Genomic DNA, 23,081 nt, shown 5'->3' with positions numbered 1-23,081 from the left:
TGTAAATTATTTTAGAAAAGCTTTGACCTCAAACATGCCATAGAACCTAATGGAGTGCCTTTAGAGGACTGGTACAATGAGAGGCTTAGCCTCTGAAATCTCACCAGCAAAAAGAAACTAAACTTTAAGAAGAAGAAGCTTTTGGGGGGAAAGGGGTAGGAGCAGGGGAGGAGTTCCACTGTAACTTACATAAAGTAAGTAACTTTATAGTAGCTGGATTTTCTAGGCGAGTTTTTCTTAATGCTAATAGTAGGAAGTGTTTAACTGTGGCACTAGACTATTAAGCTTTTCAAAACAGACCATTCATGTTTTCTAAATCAGCTTCTCCTACCATATCTTCTATCAGTGCCTAGAACACTGCCAAACTCTTTATAGGCATTTGTATATAAATGTATAAAAATTCAAAATAGACTTAAATAACATGTTATTTAAATCAAGACTGGAATCTCCATTGTATTTCTTAAACTGAATGGTAGGTATCATCCTCACTGTTTTTTGCCCCATCAAAAATAAAACCCTACTTGTAGAGCATTAGAGAACATTATATGTGTGTTAAAAATTATCAAATAAATTCTTTAGACTTAATTTTACAGGGGTAGACACATAGTCTATACCAATTACTCACTACTTGATTCACTGAAAACATTAATAAAACATTAAAATTTTACTGAAAACATAAAGAAAAATCATTTCCTTGGTTTCCCTTTGTTTTAATGGCACAATTATTTTGGGGATAAGAGAAACAAGAGCTTGTTTAGTTGATTCCGTTATCTTAGCTCCCTCTCTCTCTCTCCCTCTCTAACCCTCCACAATTAGTCTTTCTCTCATTCTGAACTTGAGATTCCGGGGTCACTACAGGATACTCAGAAATGTAATTGGGAGCCATTTCAGAAGGCATCTGTTGAAGGCAGGAACATAGTAACCATTCTTTATGAAAATATAATTCTAGAGCTCTGTCCCAACACTTACCATCCTAACCTAGTCACACAGACTAGGTTAAAGTCCTGGCTAACTCACTTGCAAGAGATCTAACCTTGATAATCTTTGAATTTTATTTTTGGCATCTATAAAAGGAATATCATAATACTCTCTTCATTGGATTGGGACAAGATTAAATACAGTAACAGGTGAAAGTTCTTTGTTGATGGTAAAATATATGAACTACAAGACATGATATTATTGTTATTATTAAGTTCATGATAACCTCACAGCTGTTACCAGAAGTCTCACAACTGAGAGTAGGAATTTAGGACAGTTCCTCTGTAGCAGATACTTAGCAAGAGACATTTTAGTAGACTGAGTATTCCTACATTTCCACCTGAAATGACATTGCAAGGTCTTAGGAAGGAGTACTTTGCTAAAACCTTGGCTGTGCTTCTAGTCTAGACTTACACTTGTTTCCCGGCCTTTTAGTCACTCCCAGGTGAAGGTGAGAGATTGATTGAAGGCAGCTTTGAAATGCTCCAGTTTCTCAAGTAGGCTGAGCTGAAATATGATTTCAATTTTAAGAGCTGTGGGGGAAAAGTATTGATGCCTCTAGAAATAGTATGTCCTGCTAGCATTTTTGTTCAGAGATGAAGAAAATCTCAATGTGGCTTAAGAATAGACAGCTGCCCAAAAAGTAGAAAATCCCAAAAAGAGCCACATCTGTATGGCTATCTGATTTATGACAAAGATAACACTGTACTACAATGGGGAAAAGATTCATTTTCAATAAGTGATGTTGGGTTAATCTGATCCACACATAGGAAAAAAAAACCATCTTGACGTTGACCTCACATCATGCACAAAATCAGTTCTCCATGAATTCAGATCTGAGTATGAAAGATAAAGTAATAAAACCTCTATTTTTCACTTTATTTTTTTTAAAGATTTTTATTTATTTGACAGGCAGAGATCACAAGTAGGCAGAGAGGCAGGCAGAGAGAGAGGAAGGGAAGCAGGCTTCCCGCTGAGCAGAGAGCCCGATGTGGGGCTCGATCCCAGGACCCCGGGATCATCACTTTATTTTTTTATTGTTGGTTTACTTACTTTGTTTTGTGTACCATCCCATCCCAAATAATATAAGTTTAATGTACAGTATTATATTTACTTTAGGTGTACAATATAGTGAGTCAACAATTCTATACATTACTCAGTACTCATCATGATAAATGTACTCTTAATTCCCTTCACCTATTTCACCCATCCCCCCTCCCCTCTGGCAACCACCAGTTTCTTCTCTATAGTTAAAAGTCTGCTTTTTGGTTTCTTTTTTTCATTGTTTCTTAATGATCACATATGAATGAAATCATATGGTATTTGTCTTTCTCTGACATTTTACTTAGAATCATACACTCTAGATCCATCTGTGTTACCACAAATGGCAAGATTTCATTCTTTTTTATGGCTGAGTGATATTCTAGCATATATATGTATATAACATCTCTACTTTATTTATCTTAATTTTTTTAAAAATTTGATTCCAGTATAGTTAACATACAGTGTTATAGTAGTTTCAATAAGGCTTTTAGCATTTAGAATAAACATATGTCCTTTATGTCCTTGAAGTAGCAAAGATTTCTTAAGTGAAATACAAAAAGAGATAAAAGAAAAAAATGTTAAATGGAGTCTTATTAAAATTAAACTTCTGTTCATCAAAACCCAGTTAAGAGAATATACACAGTACACAGAGTGGGAGAATATATTTGCAAAAAATAACTGATAGAAAACTCATATTCAGAATAATGTAAAGTACTCTCATACCTCTCTCTTGATACATACAGATATTACAATATGTAAAGAACTTCAGTAAGTCTAAAGGACAACTCAATAGAAAATGGGCAAAAGATATGAATAGACACTTTGTGGGTGAAGATGCAAAATGGACAAAACATGCATTAAAAGGAGATAAGCTAATTAATCCCTGAAGAAATACATATTAAAACAGTGTAATACAAATTAAAACTACTACACCTCCCACCATAATGTCTAAAACAAAAAAAGATGGAAAATACCAAGTATTGGTATTGATATAGGGGCACTGAAATTCTTGTATACTGGTGATGGGATTATAAATTGTTAGAATCACAGTGAAAAACTATTTGTCAGTACCTACTAAAGCTAAACATATTAGGTATTTTCTATAACCTAATAATTCCACTCCTAGATTTACACCCAACAGAAATGCATACAGTTTTTAATCAAAAGACATAAACTAAGATATTTGTAGCAGCACTATTTTCTGTAGTCAAGACCTAGAAACTCCTGGAAACAAATGGCATCAACCAAGTAGGATAAACAAATAAATTATGGTTTATTTACATGATGGAATATTATAAGGCAGTAAGAACAAACTATCTACAGCCAAATACAAAATTATGCATACTTTTACACTTACTGAGCAATGGAGGTCAGACACATACTGGTGTGATTCCATTTCTGTAAAGTACAAAAAGAGACAAACTATTTTGCCAGAGGTCAGAAATAGTAGTTGAGAGTAATGATAAGAAAATGTTCATAAGCCCTCTAATTTTCCTTAGCTGGGTTCTACTTGCATAGGTACATTTAGCTTGTGAAAATTAATTTTGCATATTACATAGTGGACTTTGTGCACATGTGGACTTTGTGCACTTTTCTCTGTGTGTGCAGTATGGCAGTATATATAGTATATGCTATGGTATAGTACTATACTTTATTGGTATGTGTACCTGTATGGTATAGTACAATGCATACTGGTATATGATATATACCATACTATAAATACCATTATACTATATATATAATAGTATATGTATTATACCACCTTCACATTCTAACCATCTTATAATTATACTTTGGAACCTAAAATTCCTTGATAAACCTCACTGATGGGTATACCTCTTTGCCCTTTGCATGAATCTTGCAGATAACTAGCTGATCTATTTAAGTTACAATTTTTTAAAATTTATTAAAAAGTGTTTTCTTTCTTCTTTTTTTTTTTTTTTTAGGGCCCTCCAGGTCCAAAAGGTGATAAGGTAAGAAAACAGGTAGCAGAAACAAATTAAGTTAGCGGAAATCCATTGGTATGGCCTATGCTATGTTGTATTTTGGTCTTTTTAATGCGTGTCACATATAGCCTTTATGCTAAAACTATCTATCATCTCATCTTCCTATTCTACAGGGAGAACAAGGTGATCAGGGACCTCGGGTAAGTTCTTCCAATCCCGGGTAGAAAATTAATTTTCAGCTCCAAACTTATTGAATTAAAGTAGCTTTGGCTTTATAACTGTGTTTGTGTCATGGTTTAGAAATAGCTGGCAAAAAATGCCGTACCACTTGTAAGTGAAATAACCTTAATAATAGTTAATGGATAATTCCTGTAGCATTGCTTTAACTTGATACCTGTAAATAGGACACTCTACAATAATTAGCCCTCTGATGAAGGGCCAGAATCACTACTAAAAAGTCAATAACAACCACCATTCCTTTGGCTATTGGGTCCTTCAGATTTGCATGCATTGTTTTGCAATAATGAGGCCATTTGGATTCCTGTCGAATTTGACCTTTTTCTGCAGTTAAACTTTATATGTTATTGCATAAGTATGTTATATTATAGATGAAAATATTAATGCATTTTATATTTTTATTCTTCATCATAAATTTGAATAATACTTATTTGAATTTCTTATTTTTATAGATTTTTAAGCAGATAAAAGGTGTACTATAACTTAGCATTCCAAGGAGGAGGGGCATTCTTTTATTCTTCTCAAATGTGGCTCTTTTAACCATTATAACACAATGGTGAATGCTTTGTTGTTACCTTGGTAGTGCCAAGTCCTCTGCTTCACATCTGTGCCTTATTACCCAAATGTTCAGACATACTGTTCCAATGATGTAGTGGCTCCATTCAGACATACCTCTCAATTTTCTCATGTCACTATGCACAAGAGCGAGTATTTGGTTGAAGAGTCATTTTTTACAGTGGAAATGCACATTTAAAACTTTCAGGTTGGAAACAGAAACTGTAGGGTTTTTGTAAAATGCGCTGTATGTTGTTAATTACTGAATTCATTTATACTGCAGTAGAGGTTTTATTGCAAAAGATGTAGTTGATGCAAACTTGAGAAATTTGGAGTCTTATCTCTTTGTGTTTATTAAACTAGATAAAATTTGTGCCCTGATTTGTTTTCCTTTCCACTCTTCAGCCATTTCTTTTATATAAAAATAATGACCGTGCCTCAGAGCATTTCGTTTCTCATGCAGTCATTCTAGTTGATGACTAGCTTCAAGCTAAAAGCTCATGCTAGTGGTCGAGGAGATTAAAGATCATGATGCCTGTCATGGATGTGAATGGAATAAAATTCTCATAACCTTAAATGATTAGAGGATAGCCACTTGCTCTGTATGTGGTGATTATTTCACATAGCATGTCTCTATGTTTTGAGTATCATTTCTTTCCACACGAAATCTCAAAATCACTCAACTTACCCTTTCCAGGTAAGAGGGAAACTGTTTCCATTCTGAGAAATCTTCTTTTGGCAAAGGAAGTAAAGGGGTGGTTCACAGCTTAGCTGTCATCAGCATGCACGTAGTCCTCATTTTCAAAAAGGTGTGTTGGCTTTCATCGTTCCAAAAAGTGATGATGGATGATAAAGCCAGGCCAAATTTTCAGGATGAAACCTGAAACCATGTGAAATTCACCTGGTTTCATGTTGCATTACAAACTAAGAGTTGGACTAGGTTCCTTGCAAGTTTGGCCAAAGTTCATGAACTACTTTGACGAACCCAGAATGCCTTTCAAACAGATTTCAGCCAGTTTTCACACTGACTGAGGCCAAGTTTCACACGATTCAGGGCCCATTTAGCATTTCAGGTGGAAAGTGGCAAAAATTGATCCCATTTTCACCAGGATTTCGCTTTTTGTTTGAAGGCATTTGGATTGATTTTATCATGCAAGGTGAATCTTCATGGATTAAAAATCTAGAATGTTCTGGGAGGTATATGTGAAATAGCGTAAGAACCTACCAAACTGCCTCTTTTCTCAGATTCCGAATTTAGAACCAAGGCAGGTCATATATAATGGTCTCCAAATAATAAAACTTACTTTCTAGTAAGAAAGTATTAGCTACTGATTAGGAAATTTATCAGATCAAGATAGTAAAGTGAGTGGTTTATAATTTCCAGAGAAATCAAAAGTAAGTTAGAACAGGAAAGGTCTTTAATTTTAATGAGAATTCACTTTACTCACATCCTCCGTAGGCACACTATTCCAGCTAACATTCGTGGAGACTCTCTTTTCTAAAATGTTGATCGTTGTATTTGAATACCCTGCCCATTTTTATCCTATCATAGTTTTTGAATTCAACTTTTTACCATTTGTTTCAAGTAATTTATTTCTTCCGTCATTAACAATATGCTCCTTCATCATTTCAGTTCTTTGTTAGCTTATCTACTGTTATAGGATTTCTACTGTTTCCTTCAATATGGGCTCCCCCTCCCCCCCTTTGTTTCTTTTCGGCTTCCCAACTGTCAAACGGGAATATATTAAATCATATTATGTGATTCAAAACAGGAAAGGTTGAAAATAATAAAGACATTAAGAAGGTAAAACTATTTGGAAATACTTATACATATATTTAGCAATATACATTGAATTTCTTTTATCTTCAAGATACCATGCTTAATATTATAGAAACTATAAATGGATCCTCTTTCTCTCTCTTCTACTACCACCAAACTCAACCTACTATCATCTCATCTTCTTGACTATGGTGGCAGCCTTCCAAGTAATCTTGCTTCTAATCTTGACCCTGTATAATCCCTTTTTTACACAGCAGCCAGAGAGATCATTTTGTATTATAAATCAGATCATTTTACTCCTGTTTTAAACCTTAAGATGAAATCCAAACCCTTCATGAACCTTCAAGATCTGGCCTTTGCTTAAGTCTCTAACCTTATCTCACACCACTCTTCTCTTCCCCCCGACCATGCTCCAGCCACATAGTCCTCTATGTGTACTTCAAACACATCACACTCACTCCCAACTGGATGACTTTCTATTTGCTGTCTTCTGGTCTTCTGGTGATTGAGATTTCATCTCAAATACTTCCTTGGTGAGACTTCTCCGACTACCCAATCTAAATCTGAGATTCTCCTATTTTGTTTATTTATTTACTTGCTTGTTATCTGTAAAACATGCTGTACCATTTACATAAACTCTATGAGAACAAGGGCTTGGTCTATCTTGTTTATACCATCAGCTAGAACAATAAGGACTCAATAAATATTTGTTGAATGCTAAAATAAAATATTATTACATCATTACTGCCCTCGAGTTGCTGATAATCTCATGGGTACTCAAGTGAGAAAACTATGTGGTTGTGTTAAATGCCTTAAATAACAATACCAAGAGATGCTAGATAAGTAAACATTCTTCCATTTTAAAGAATCATTGGACACAGTGAAAGTGGTGACACTTGAGCTAGGACTTGATAAATGGATAATCTTAGGAAGAGAAGATGAAGAGGGAAGACATTACACATTCCAGAAAGAAGAAATAGTATAAACAGTACTATACAATTGGGAAATGACAGGATTCATTTAAAGATAATAACATTTTTTATTTGCCAAGGATATAAGCTAAATATAGAAAAATTACATTATATAGGCTGATTTTTTTTTTTACTGAAGTTATATTATGAAGTATTTTGAATGTTTCAGTGTGATAGGCAGAAAGGAGACATTGAAGATTTCTTTTGTACATTATTTGATGTATATTACCACTGGACTCTTTGGTATTATTACCAAATGTTCTTTGTGAAAATCTTCCTGATGATGGTATCTCATATGGATTGGAATTGGAAGAGACTTGAAAGAAGACCAGAAACTGTCAGTCACTCAGGACAAGTTCGTAAGAACCTGGGCTATAAGGATAATGACCAGTCTTCAGGGAGAAGTGAGCAGAGAGAATGGGCTGGCCCAGTCTGAAACACTGAAACACCCCTTCATTGGAGGTAAGGGGTCATATTCAGCAGAAAACTCTGTCAGAATGAGAAGCTCAGCAGTGGGGAGGGGCTATGTTAGTGAGCCAAAGAAGGAATTCCAAAGAGTCACCAAAATATGAGAGAGAGCTCCATATTTTTTATGCAGACTACGATATTAGTTTGTTCTTATATAGTGAGAAGTTTGGAGAAGGTAGTTGGTGGTGTGATTAACATAATTCAATGATGTAACTATGGAAGCCTCTGTGAATCTCTTGGCATTTTCTTCATGATTGTAAGAAGGCTGTTTCAAGTCCAGCCATCACATATGTATCAGTAGGGAGAATAAAGGGGGAGGAGTCTTTATCAAGAAAACAAAAATTTTCCCATGAATTTCATAGTAGACTTCAGCTCACGTCTCATTAGCCAGACAGTGTCACGTAGTTACTTCGCAGCTGGAAGTGAGCCAAAGAGATTGGTGTTGAAAAGGAAAGTTGGGTCATCTTGTAATCAAACCAATGTGAGTTCCCTCATTGAAAAGTTACAGATAGAGACCGCACCAAGTGGAGTTGTCACATAAAGGAAACATTATTTGCAGCAAATAAGAAGATCACAAGGCATAATTTCCAAAGCTATGACACTGAGAAGGGGTGAGTGGGTTCCTTTTATTTATGGTTAGGATGAATATTCAGAAAAGAGATTTGCCATTGCATTTAAAGGTAGGCATAAGGTTGCACAGGCATACTGAGAAAACATGCTTATACATGAATTGTACATTATGTTAAACAAACTTGTGCTCCTCCTTGGGCAAAGCCTTTAACATTATACTGAGGCAAATCTAACTGTTGGACAAGGGGAAAGGGCTGTGGGAATCCTCTAAGAGCTAGTATAATTTGGGTGGGATCTTGGGCTCATTATCTCTCCAAGGCCTTGCTTGAATGCAGGATCATACCTGTTTAAATGCTGGAATCATATCAGTTGACCTTGAGTCTAGGTTTCTGTGGAGACTGCTATTGGATTTATTAGTGGGGTCTGAAAAGACACAATAGCTGATTGGGGGAAAATGGTTCTCTGAAAAACAAACTTTAAACTTTCTGCTAGTTTCAACTTCATTAGCTCTATGGGGCATGTTTTCAATCTCAACAATAGGAATTGCCACAAGTGCCAAACAAAAACTCAAAGAAGAAAAACCAGTGATGACATTAGTAGAGGAGAAATTAATAAGAAAGAGTCTTTAAGCAGAGGGTAGGAGATTAATTCAATCCATATGGGATTTATATCCAAAGCTGTGATCATTGGTAATTTGTGGCCAGGGTCCAGTTAAAAAACAAACAAACAAACAAATGAACAAACCGCATTCAGGGAATAAAATAGGAAGATACTAAGGTGAAAATTCAGCATGAATCATTAAATTGAATGTAGGGACTAATGTTGAGAAAGTAGATAAGGATAGGGCTGAAGTTTCTGGCTTGATAAAATTGGTCAGAAGACAGTAAGATGTATAAATATGTTAATATTTAGTTGTGTTGAGTTTGTGATCTGGGTGAATTATTTCACTGGAATAATGTAGCAAACAATTGGAAGCATGAGACTAGGAATCTGAGGTGGTATCATAAACATTCCATAGCTGGAGTGTCCCCAGTGAGAACTGAAACTGTGGAAGTGGAAAAATTAAGCATGAAAGGATGATGTGAGAACCACTTAGAAATATCCACATTTAGGGAGTGGGTTAAAGAAAGAGAGTCAGAAAAGAGAGCGAGCATTCATTCAAAGTCAAAACCAGGACATTACAAAATTTGAACACTAATGGAGGAGCTACGTTAAAAAAAAAGAAAGAAAAGAAAAAAAAATGTGGCCAATGAAATCCTCTTAATAAAAGGAAAACCATAGGGATGAAGTCTATAAAAAGCCTATGATTTTGATGTTTTGGAGTCATGAGATATTTAGGGAGTACATTTTGTTAAGCAGTAGAAGCCAGATTGCAAGAAGTTAAAAGGTAAATGGGATGAACGTTGACTATCTTTGAATATTGTTGATGGCATATGATTTAGTGCAGAAGAAAGTGGGCTAACTTTTTTGGCATGAGCTTTCTGTCAATGTTCATTGAACCAATTTTGAGCTTACAATTTTAGGTTTAATATAGAAACCATAGATATTTGGTTTTATTCTACAAGACAGTGGTTGTTCGATTTCCACAGCTGAATGCATCCTAATGTTTCCTCCTTGTTTCCTGGGGAGATGTTGTTACAGATTTGCCATTAATCTTCAGTGCATTTGTGCAAATGTCCATACTTCTGCAGTTAGGCCATTGGGCTGTATGATAGGGATGGTGCTTTTTCTGTGATGTCAGTCACCAAGCCTTCACTCTGTTTCATCCTAAGTTTGTGGCACAGAGTTCTAAGGCTATGACTGTACCCTGCAATCAAGCAGAGGTTGGAGACCTGCTGTCAGGGAGTTGTAGGGGCATTCCCAGGCTGAACAAACATTAGACCAGGAAGTAACACCTCACATGTCATAATTATTAGTGCTACAAGTAATTAGGCAAGTTGCACACAGCATCTCCAAGCCTTACTACAGTTCAGCAAGATAGGATATGAGGGAAGAAAAGTAGGAAAAGTTCATGCAGTGGGGTGAGATGATTATATACACATGGGCTGGGGTCAGACTGGATGGGACCAAATTCTAACTCTACCACTATCAGCCCCTCTGGTTATGACAGGGATTAAATAAGAAAGTGTATGAGAAAATCTATAACAAATCCTTGACTGATCAAAGCTGATCATTCTCGCCATGTTGCACGTGAAGAATCTGGGGCGAATTCACTTGCCCAAGTTTACATAATTTGTAAGTGGTAGGAAAATGAATTCACACCCAGCTCTCTCGACCCCTTGTTTGTACCGTTCCCAGTGGGTCAGGCCGCTCCCCTATCAACAAGTTAGTTATTGAAGTCATCAACCTCAATATGAAACAACAGGGATGACAAAAAATACCTATGGCTCAAATAATAACACCAATAATAATGATAAGCAATTTTATTGATCTCTTAAGAAGCACTAACCATTCAATGAAGACATATCTTATTTCAACAGCCCTATGAAATAGTTGTTTTCATTGTTTCCATTGAACAGATGAAGAAACCAAGATTTAGAAGGTTTAAATATTTTGTCCACAATAACAGAGCCAGTCAGTGGCAGAGTCACGTTTTGAGGCTGGGTACTTCCAGATCACGTTTTCCATATATTTTCTCATTTATCCTTAAAATCAATGCAGTGAGTTAGTTAACAGCATAATAAATAATATGGCTGGTTTTTAAAGATCTATTTATTTATTTTAGAGAGAGTGTGAAAGTGGGGGGAGGGGCAAAAGGAGAGGGAGAAAGAGTATCTCGAGCAGACACCCTGATGAGTGCAGAGCCCAGCTGGGGGCTTGATCTCATGGTCCATGAGGTTATGACCTAAGCTAAAACCAAGAGTCTAGTGCCTAACCAACTGAGCCACCCAGACATCCCATAATATGACCTTTTTTTTTTTTTTCCCCTGGTGAGGATTGAGCTCAAGCAAGTTAAATGATTTCTACAAGTTCACGTACGCACATCTACCGAAAGACAATGCTGGGAGTCAGACCCAGATTTCAAATTCTGTTCTCTTTCCACGATCATAAGCTGCCTTCAGGTGGCTGCTAGTACCTTTTCAACTTTTAAGTTCCATGCCTCTGTGAATGAAAGTGAAAAGTCTGGGGAATGCAAGTGCAAATAGGAGCATCTTTTTTATTTGTAGTCATGGTAACCTCAGTCTTTACAATTCATTCACTGTTGAACCTCCAGAAAACAAATGGGTGAATGCACCACAGTCATACCCAGGAACCTCATGTAATATAGTGGGGCAAGGGAATGCTAATCCCCATCCAAGGGACATCAGAATACGCAGTTACCTCGTTATAATACAGTTTTTCTTCTCAACTTGTTGGAACCAATTTGAAAATTATAGTATAATATCAAAATCCCGCTATATTAACTATTAGTGACTTTTTTTCTTTAGGATAGATAACCAGATGAATAAAGTCTGTTTTCTGCTGTTTATAATGCTGTATTTACATGTTCTCCAAGATACTTTGATTCCACTTTTATTCTGAGCCTCTCTTTGCAAAAGATTGTTTTATATTTCTTCATCAGTCACAGAACCTGAATGTCAACTGTAAAAGACTCAAGACCTTCAAGACTTTTCCCATTGTTTTCTGCACCCGTTATTACTACTACCATTGGTCTTCTAAGAGGACTTCTTGTTTGCCCAGTTCTTAAGAGCCTCTGCCCTTGTCATGAACCACAGCCCTGGGAATCACAATGGTACTCAAGGCTTTGATGTTAGTGGCTCATATTTCTTTTCCCTATCTTAGTGAATTAAAAACATATTTTTAAAAATAAGCAAAACTGTTCTAATGCTTAATACTGTCTGTTTAAATTAGGGTACTATGTTGCTCTGAAATTGTGGTAAGTTTACTAATCAAACTTGGGTAATAAAATGAACAAACATCATTAATTTATCTTTTGACTATATATTAATCTTCTAATCAGTTAGCTACCATCACCTTGCCAAATAACACAGAGGCCTGATAAGTAAAGGTTTAGTGGTTATGGGTCTTAACATCATCAGCCAACAGCTGGTTTTAAATGAGTGCTGGGCTCTCACAGTTTCAGTAAGCCACCCAGGAGCTCTGCTTAACTCTTTTCATAAAATTCTTTCTCTTCCCCATGTATTCAAGTAAATTTTCATAACAGCTGGGACTACGCAAAACTGATAGCATCTTAAAAACATCTTCAGCAAGAAAGATTAAGTTCCAGAAAAGGAAAGCATTTAGAAGTTTATTTTATTATCTTAACCTTTGTTGACTCGAATGATTAAACAGATTCTTTGGCTCTGCTAAAACATTTAGGCCTGGATATTAATTTGATGTCCTTATTTACTTAACCCTTGCCTTTCTCTTCAGCCCTAATGAATATGCTACTCATTTGGTACTGAATGTATTGCCTGTGAAAAGGGAAGGGATATAACACAATGGAAAGAAATAAATTGTGAAAAAATTATTTTAATGCTTTCCAGATTCAGCAGAAGTTGGCATGGAAACAGCAAGCTCGTTAAGATTTGCAAACGTTCTTGTTGTATTTTTTATAATCAGAGTTCTCTTTTGAGTGTTCTCTGTCATACTTCAAACCACTAAGAACTGGTATTGAATTAAACCTAGGAACATTTGTATATGTGTCCTGATATGGGTCAATTTAAAATAAATAAGTTATTTTTGCATACAATGTTAATATGTAGATAATATTCCCCTTGGAATTCAGTGTTGTGAATTATACCTCAGTTATTGATTGTATGGGTGAGCCCATCAAATAAGAAAAAGAAAACACTTTATAAGTCTTGTACGTTGTTGTCTAATGTAAAAAAATTATGTAAGTAAGACTATAAATATAGTAATCCAGTTGGATAAACTTTTATACAAAACATTTAGAAGTAAAAATGAACAATTTGCAAACCCTTGTATTAAAACAATGACAACAAAATAGTGGAAAGCTTGAGATTTGAGTCTTTACCTAAAGATTCTATTAATGACCACGGATGTATTAAAATTAAATAAAAATCCATCCTAAACATATCCTCTGACAAGGAATTGTGGAGAATGATTCTAACCAGTTTAAATAGTCAATGTTTTTAATGTAGTGACCTTCACAATAAAATAATTATTCATTCCATTTTATGAAGTAAAGGAAAGATTTCATTTGTCCCCAGTCTTATACTCATTGGTTAAATAAACTACAGTAGTCTCCTTTTTACTTTTGTACATGATTTATTTTGTACATGATTTATTAAAAGGATATATACCTTTCAATCTTCTCAGGCTAATGTACACCACTACACATTTTTCTTAAAAATGAATGGAATGAAAATTTTCAGATGAGAAAGGATACATGTATATATATTTAATATTATTCCATTCATATTTTTGTCTGAATTCTTATAAGTGCCTATAGGTATTTTCTAAATAATTTAAATAGTTCCTTGATATATTCATGATCTTCTATCAAATGCAAAACTATACATATTTTATTCTTTTTTATTGTGTATGTAAGCAAGTTAATTTTCACTTGAAATCATATGTAAGAATCTTATGTTTATTAATCCATAGAAGTATGGAGCTATGGTTTGCATTAATGTTGCAACTGAAGCGTAAAATAAAATGTGGAAGGAAAGATAGATTTGGGGTTGGTGACTTTCAATATTAAATAAGGAAGAGAAAGTAAGCCTTTAGATAAATATGTTAAAATTTGTATTTGAATGGACATAAAATTGATCATACTGTAGTTGGTAATATCTATGAATAATGAGCATATTTCAAGTAGGAAATATAGAAAATTAAAAGCAATTTACACTAATAAAATCCAACACAATTCCCACCCTTCTTTTTCCAACACTTCCAAATGCAGCAACAAAAATGTTAGTGAAGCGGATTCACCAAGTAGAAATCAAGAAAGTATGAAACAGCAGGTTTTTAATGGTGCATCAGGATTTGCAGAAGGGACTAGAATATAGGACTATATTTTTGATTCTCCCCTTCAGAATGGGTGGAATAATGGTTTATGCATTGACAAACTGTGTTTAGGGAGAACAGTTCCTGTAGGTCTGAATGAGATGGGTCTCTGGAAAGTCATTTAGTGCCAGACAGCAGCACCCTTTCATAAGCTTACCTGCACTAATGTGTCCAGCAGCTCCTGGTAGCAGACATAGCCTGTAAATCACAAGTGACAAACAGGACTGGCTTTGTCGAAAAATAATGTCAGTTGCAAGAACCTACTTCAAATGCATTTCTATAGTGACTTTAGAGGGAGGCAGGAAGCTTTGATTTTCCTCTCTTAGAAATCAGCTAAATTTTGTTTGAAAAATATTGATATTCAAAGAAGTCTTTACTAATCACAAGTTTTTTTTAATATTTTGCACAAATAAAATTGAATGATTCAACACACACACAAATAATAAAAATGGTAGTCATAAGAATAAAAATAACAGCAATAGTAATAATGCAACATTATTGTTTCCATAGTTCCTTATACCAAGAAAACTGGGCAGTTTAATCGTGCTTTATTAACTTGTGAGTATGGCATGAATCTGTTAATAAAGCAACCTTAGTGGTGGAAAAGCTGGTATCAAAACCCTCTAATGTAGTGTTCAAAACATCAAAAAACTAGTAACATTCATTCCAAGACAGGAACTTTAGTTAGTGACAGGCCTGAAGGAATTCATTGGAATTGAGAATGAAGATGGGAAAATGATGATGGGTGAGCAAGAGGAGAGAAATTGATGTGTCAGGGTCAATGTTGTTATGGTTCGAAGCCCGTGTGATGTGATGTGAAGTAGAGAAACTAAATATAACCTTAGGAGGTGCAGGGGCAACAGATGGTAAGTCCTTCCTCCTTCCCATGTCTTCATATCAGCCTGAACAATCTGAGTTTGTTGGCAGGTGAGAAAAAAAAAAAAAGACTGAATGAGATATCACCAATCTTTTTTTTTATTAAGATTAAATTAAGATTAAGATTATTAAGATTAAGATTAAGATTCTGTTGTTGTTTTAATTTGTTTATTCCTTGGGCTTTTCATCAAGCTTATTTTCAGAAGCTGAGTTAATCTATTAAAATTGTGGCACAACCTCGCCATCTCACCCAAGTCTTGAGCCCACTGTGACTTAGAGGAGGTGATCACCTTGTGAGATTTTCAGGATGGCTGAAGGGACATTCTGCTTGGTAAGGTAGGAAGTACGGAATGAGGGGTGTGACTCGGGGAGACCTCCCCAAATGCAGAGCACACCAGAGAATCTTCTAAAACATGCCTGGTTCTAAGCTATGTAGACTGTGTTACTTGTTTTTTTTCAAGGCCTACAAGGTGTTTCTCATATTAAGAATTATCAGACACTTGCCTTTTACACAGCTAGTCAATTAAAATACTACACTGAATATCACTCTCCACGTAGGTGTTTGTACCTATATCGATTTTCATTAAGGAATTATTCCATCTATAGAGATATTTTATATACATATATAGATTGTGTGAATATTTACTTAAAATTGCAGTTGCTTATATTATCTTTATGAAACAGTTTCCCATGAGTACAGATTATTATTTATATATACAAGATCTAGATACCTTTAAATGTGAACCTACTTTTGTTTATTCTCTAATTCCTATTAGGAAAAGATAGGCAAGGGCCAACAGACACATGAAAAGGTGCTCAACATTACTAATCTTCAGGGAAATGTAAATCAAAACCACAATGACATAATCACCCCACACCCAGTCAGAATGGCTAGTTTCAAAAAGACAAGAAATAACGAGTATTGACAAGGACATGGACAAAAGGGAACCCTCGGGCACTGTTGGTGGGAATGCAACCACTGTGGAAAACAGTATAGAGGTTCCTCCAAAAATTAAAAATAAGAATACCAGATGATTCAGTAATTCTACTACTGGGTATCTACCCAAAGAAAATGAAAACACTAATCCAAAAAGATATATGCAACCCTGTATTTATTCCATCATTATTTACAGTAGCCAAGATACAGAAGCAATCTAAGTATCCATCAATAGAAGAATGGATAAAGAATACACACACACACACACACACACACACACAATGTGCGTATATAAATACACAATGTACCTGTACATACACAATGTATTACTCAGCCATAAAATAGAATGAAATCTTGCCATTTGTGACAACATGGATAGACCTAGAGGGTCTTATGCTAAGTGAAATAAGTCAGAAAAAAAATACCATATGATTATGCTTATATGTGAAATCTAAAAAATAAAACAGAGGAGTAACCCAACAACAAAAACAAGCAGACTCTTAAATACAGAAATCAAACTGGTGGTTGCTAGAAGGGAGGGGTTGGGGGTGGGGTGGGAGGGATGGTCAAAATAGATAAAAAGGATTAGGAGGTATGACTTCCAATTATAAAACAAGTCATAGAAATGCAAAGTATAGCATAGAGAATATAGTCAAAGTATTGTAGAAAGAAAGAAGAAAAGAGACAAAAGAAAAGGAAAGGAAAGAAGGAAAGCAGGAAGGTGGGAATGTAGGAGGGAGGGAGGAAGGAAAGAAGGGCAAACATTCAAAGCAATCTGAGAAGTTTTATTGGATTAAATTGGTATATCTTCCTGAACTCTTTGTTAAAAATTGCCTTTCTATTCGGTGTGGCATTGCAGAATTGTTTAAAGAGAATAAAAACTAACTTTTAATAATTTAATGCTTAATTTTTCTTCCTGCATGTCTTAGCCTGTAAGGAAAACTGTTCTCAGTGGTCCTTTACAAAGTAAGACGGAAACCATCATGATGACAGCTCCTGACTAGCACATCAAAAATTGGCTTTGACATTGTAGTAGAGTCTACTGATTAAGCTTAAGCTTTTTTTGCTTAATACTAATTAGTTAATTATTTGACAAATACTTACCTTGACTTGAATATCAGGAAAAGTTTGAGACCTAGCTCAGAACCCGTTAGCATTTTCTTAGCTATCTCTCTTCTTTATATTTCTTAGTGGTTGAGGAAGTCATAAGGTTCTAGAATGCCAGCACCAGGATTTCCTTTTAGGGACATAAACTTTTTGATATGAAAGGGATGCATATAATATTCTTTGAATTGAATGTATGTTATAGCAGCACCTTGTAAATTTTCAGTCCTGATTCTTCCTTACTCTTGACATATTTTTTATGCCACTGAACTGTTCTTTGAGAAAGTAAACATTGTAAAGATTGTAAATCATTAATATAGTTTGATCAGGTGTTTTGGAAATCAGAAACTGTTTTACCTTTTTAGCATAGCGGTTTTCCATCATTTGGTAGAAAACTGCTAGGTACAACTTAACCATTTTTATTGATTTTTTAAACATTTCTTTGGTATTGTGTCTTTATTGTTTAAAGACTTTATAATCTATATCACAATCAGTATAGTTTTGATGATGAAAACAATAATAAGAAATATTTTACCTTTTAATTGTATATTATTCTTTCACTGCCAAGTAGATAGCTATTCTGTTTAAGTTGAAAACTTCACCCCTACACTCACCACTTTAATTTTCTGGTATAGGTAAACACACATTATTTTGACTTTGAAAAAATGAAGTTTCTTTCTTTCTTTTTTTTTAACATAAAAATATAGTCCTTTATTTATTTTTGTATTGTGTTATGTTAGTCACCATGTAATACATCATTAGTTTGTGATGCAGTGTTCCAAGATTCATTGTTTCTGTACAACACCCAGCACTCCATGCAAAGTAAAGTTTCTAAAGAAACTTCAGTGTTGGGAAATTTTAGAATATAACCTTATAAAGCCATTTTTTGATAAAGCCATTTTTGTTGCTTTTGGGGGGGGGCTTAGTACAAAATTACTTTTCAGTCTTTCAAACTTTTGTTTGGTAGTCATTCACAATTATTCAATAATGTTATAAAAGGAAATTAATTCTGAGGAGTTACAGGAAGAGGGGAATGTCTGGAGATCTATTAGACGTTTCAAATTTGCTCAGAAAATTAATGTAGAGATTTACAACTTCAGCCTTCATTTTACACTTTGAGGCAGAAAAGTCAAACAAAATCGAAATCGAGAAGGCTTCCTGTGTCCCTGGCACAATGTTGACCGTGAATGCTGTAACTCTATACTGGTCTGTAGTATTACTTCTACTTTGGAGCCCTGTCTTTCTAATAAAATGTGTCGGAGAAGAATGCAAAGTTCGAGTCATGGTATCTACCCCCAATTTTATGTAGTAACTCTTATAATAACTTAAGATTTTTTTAGAATGTGTCAAATGAAATGACATGTGCCAACAGGGTTGTAGTTTTAGAAATTGTCACAATTTATATGGGATTTCTTTTTAAGGTAGAGAGTAGTAACACCCTTGGCTGTAGCAGGGGAAAGGAATTCAGTGTCTTTGTTTTTCCTTATTTTTGAAGTCTATAAACTATTTTTTGTGCAACCTTCCCTCTATGTTTTGAATTAATAATTCTCATGAGGCAAATGAGAAGCTACAGGCTGGTAGTTTGTGCACCAGATCCTGAGATGAGATAAATTTTATTTGTCTTTCCCAAATTATTTGTTAACATTTAAGTTTTGGGAAATTTCAAATAAATATTTTTAATTAAAAAGCATAGCTGAGGGACTCCTGGGTGGCTCAGTCAGCTAAGCATCTGCCTTCAGCTCAGGTCATGATCCCAGGGTACTAGGATTGAATCCCTCATCAGGATTCTTGTTCAGCAGGGAGCCTGCTTCTCCCTCTGCCTGCTGCTCACCCTGGTTGTGCACTCTCTCTCTCTCTCTCTCTGACAAATAAATAAATAAAATCTTTAAAAAGAAAAGCATAATGGACATACATTGTTGTATTAGTTTCAGGTGTACAACATAATGATTTGATGTTTATATACATAATGAAATGCCCACCATGGGAAGTGTAGTTACCATCTGTCATATAGAAAATTATTACAATATAATTTTTTTAAAGATTTTATTTATTTATTTGTCAGAGAGAGTGAGCACAGGCAGACAGAGAGGGAGGCAGAGGCAGAGGGAGAAGCAGGCTCCCCGCTGAGCAAGGAGCCCAATGCGGGACTCGATCCTGGGACCCTGGGATCACGACCCGAGCCCAAGGCAGCTGCTTAACCAACTGAGCCACCCAGGTGTCCCTACAATATAATTTTTAATTCCTCTTGGAAAATTGGAACCAGTGAGTATACATTCCTTTATAATTTCCATTGGCTGAGGTTGAATTGGGTCTATCTGCCTTAGATGGAGCATGCATTCTTCATTATACACAGTGACAACTAGCCCACTTACTTTATTTATTTACATATGTCTATTGTCTCTGTTGGCTCTGGAGCTTGCAATACCTGAATTAGAGATTAAGATTATTTTGCCTCTAATACTATGACAACAAAGTCCATCAAAATATGCAGACACACAGGTAATAAAACAATTAATGACATTTATTTTCTAGGAAGAAGGCTACATTATTCCCTTTAATTTAATTAGTATACCATTTGTTTTTAAATTACATAGAATTCCTCTTACATTGGTGATTGTTGATCTACAGTTCTGTAGAATTTTTTATTTAGTATACCAGTCTGTTCAAAGGTGATAATTAGTACTAGTTCATCTTGCCATTTGCAACAACATGGATAGACCTAGAGGGTATTGTGCTAAATGCAGTAAGACAAAGAAACACAAATGACATATGATTTCACACGTATGTGGAATCTAAAAGAAAAAAAATGAACAAACAGAAAGCTGAAACTGACCTATAAATATGGAGAATAAATGGGTTGTTGGCAGCGGGGCGGGGTGGGGGGTGGATAGACAAAATGGGTGAAGTGGAGTAGGGGATACAAACATCCAGTTATGGAATGAATCAGTCATGGGAGTAAAAGTTACAGCTTAACAAATATAGTCAATGGTATTGTAATAGGATTGTACAGTGACAGGTGCTCACTACAGTTGCGAGCATAACATAACATAAAGTTTTTGCATCACTGTCGTATACCTGAAACTAATGGAACAAGGTGTGTCATCCATACTCAAATGAAAAATCTTAATATTAGCTCAAACTTGGTAGTTTTTTAAATCAATGTTGATATAATTTATGCTATCTTTAAGAAGTTTGTTGAAATATGAATTGTAGAATAACAAATTTTTCAAAGTTACCCCAGTTGCATATAGAATTGAACAGTAATTTAATATGCAAATTAATGGTAAAAAGATACATTTTAGTCCTTTAGTTTTATATGTTTAAAATTAGAAACAACACAGGCTTACACTTCAGAGTCACTCCTTTAAGGAAAAGTCTGACCCCAAATTTCGGAATTTCCTTTTGGTTTTTCTTAAAAGTATAGATGTTCGTTTATTACTGAAGATCGTATCGGTTAGACACCTGTATAGGTTGTAGCTGAAATTTGTAGATATTTAAAATCATAATATAAACTTAGTTTCATATGTTTTTTTATTGGACCCAAATAATTTCCTTTATGATACTAGTCAGTCTACTTCCAGAAACATTCTTATTTTAAGGCACTGTGTATATTTTCTGGGTTTTTGGTGTTGTGGTTGCAGAGTTGGGTTAATGGAAACATTTCCCCTTATAACATTTCTAACAAAATGGTCTTGATGGCACACCAATAAAAAACAAGTTCATGAATTGTTTGGAATTGCCCTTTATAGCTCTACTGACAAATCTTAGGAAAAAGAATTAATTTAGGCTAATATTATTTTATCTCTTTTTCTCTGTGTCCTCCTTGGTAATAAATTAAATTGAAACCTGATTTTTCTGAGTGTAACAAATGCACAGTTTGAGGGCGTGGTCCAAAAGATTTTTTTAATATGACATTAAGAGGGTCCTATAAGGTAGATTCTATTTCTTTTTATAGAAAAAGGTTGTATACATTTGAAACATTTCTTTCTTTCTTGTTTTTAACTATTGGATAATACAGGAACTAAAAATTTGCTTTTTGTGAGAATAATAAATCTTTTGGCAATGCCAGAAAGGGTTTCTAGATAAATCTTGATTGCTCGACTTTGAAAAGGTGCTGAGGAGGCAGACGATATGGGTAACAGATTTTGCTTGCTGCCACATCAAATTATATCTTATAACTACAAAATAAATCCATTGCGTAGCCAGCCAATTACCTAAGAACTCCTATAGGGTATGCTTAGCTCAAGGCTTTGAATTTTATTCAAACACCTCCAGTGGCAAGGAGCTCACTCACTCTCTTCCAAAGCAGATTAATAATTATAGACAATTCTGAATATTAGAAGGCATGCTAATAATTATAGGCAGTTCTAAATATTACAGAGTAATTAATAAATCATTTATACAACATGTATTTATTGTGACTTCTTTTGAATCAACATCTGCTGTTTCTACTTCCTCTCCCTCTAGTTTTAGTCCTGCCTTTTGAACTAATTCCTCTTACACATGACAACCTTCCAGTGATTTTATAGAATCAGTGAATGAAGCTGAAGGTTAAAATGAACCCCAGAGCCCTTCTCATACAAACCTTCATGCACTACATTCTGCCTTGCAGTGGTCTTGGTGATGATGTCCCACGGGCAGTTCTGAACCTATTTAAAGTAGCTCTTAGATCCTATCTCATCTTCCCCTGCTCCAGCCCAGCTCCTTTCTCCATTCCTCACTTGACAATTCTGTGCTTTCTTACTGCATATGTTCCTGTCTATGTCCTCCTTAAAGGGTAATGTCCAGAAATGAAACACATGAATGCAGCCTGATTAAGTGGAAGGTAGCCTACTTGCTTCTGTTTACATTAGTATAGCCTGGAATCAGATCAGTTTTGTTTTTTGTTTTTTGGTTTTTTTTTTTTTGACTCAATGGTATTTATTGGAAGATATCTTTTTTCTTTTTTTTAAAATTTATTTTAATAAACATATAATGTATTTTTATCCCCAGGGGTACAGGACTGTGAATCGCCAGGTTTACACAGATCAGATCAGTTTTAAACAACATCAGCAGTCATATCTTATATTGATGCATATGTTTACTATCAACTTAAATTCCAAAGTCTTTTTTCTTACTGTCACTAACCCTTAGCTCCTCAGTTGTGTTTTTATATAACTTCTTTATTGGATCCAAACACTAATCCTTTTATTCCCATAGTATAAGTACACTCTGTTGAGATTCTCTCCAGGGTTTGATTCTGCCATCTAACAAATATTACATCTCTTCTCTGTCACATTTTCTGGAGATTTGGGGCACAGATATAAAAACAGGTATATATACATGAAGAGAGATGATTCTCAGACCCAAAGTTTGAGAAGATTAATCTAATTCATTGATATAGAAGTTAAATGTTGAATGGATCAGAACTGAGAACAGGAACTATGTAACCAATTAAGCAATATTATAAGTGAACTGTTCAATTAGTTATAAACCCACTATTTTTATTAGCTTTAAGAAGATTTCTCAATTTAGTATCTAAGGATAATATAAGAAACCTGGACATACCTCTTGCTGTCATCTGGTTATATGTATGTATCCATGTATTATTTTACTTATTTTAAGAAGGAAATAAAATATTTTAAACATTTTTTTAAAGATTT

General features: G+C 34.8%; 1 protein-coding gene across 1 annotated transcript in view; it reads left to right on the top strand.

Moving 5' to 3' along the window:
* The window catches only part of COL25A1 (collagen type XXV alpha 1 chain), a gene marked incomplete at both ends in the record, with an annotated part of 459,205 nt that overhangs the window by 298,045 nt on the left and 138,079 nt on the right, over positions 1-23,081 (top strand). Inside the window, 2 exons of the mRNA XM_080796594.1 lie at positions 3,969-3,995; positions 4,142-4,168. Coding sequence (XP_080652720.1) covers positions 3,969-3,995; positions 4,142-4,168 — 54 coding nt within the window. The remainder of the gene's footprint in view (positions 1-3,968; positions 3,996-4,141; positions 4,169-23,081) is intronic.

The sequence above is a fragment of the Martes martes genome, assembly GCF_963455335.1.
Source record: "Martes martes genome assembly, chromosome: 2".
Lineage (NCBI taxonomy): Eukaryota > Metazoa > Chordata > Mammalia > Carnivora > Mustelidae > Martes > Martes martes.
This window is presented reverse-complemented; position numbering and strand designations above follow the sequence as displayed.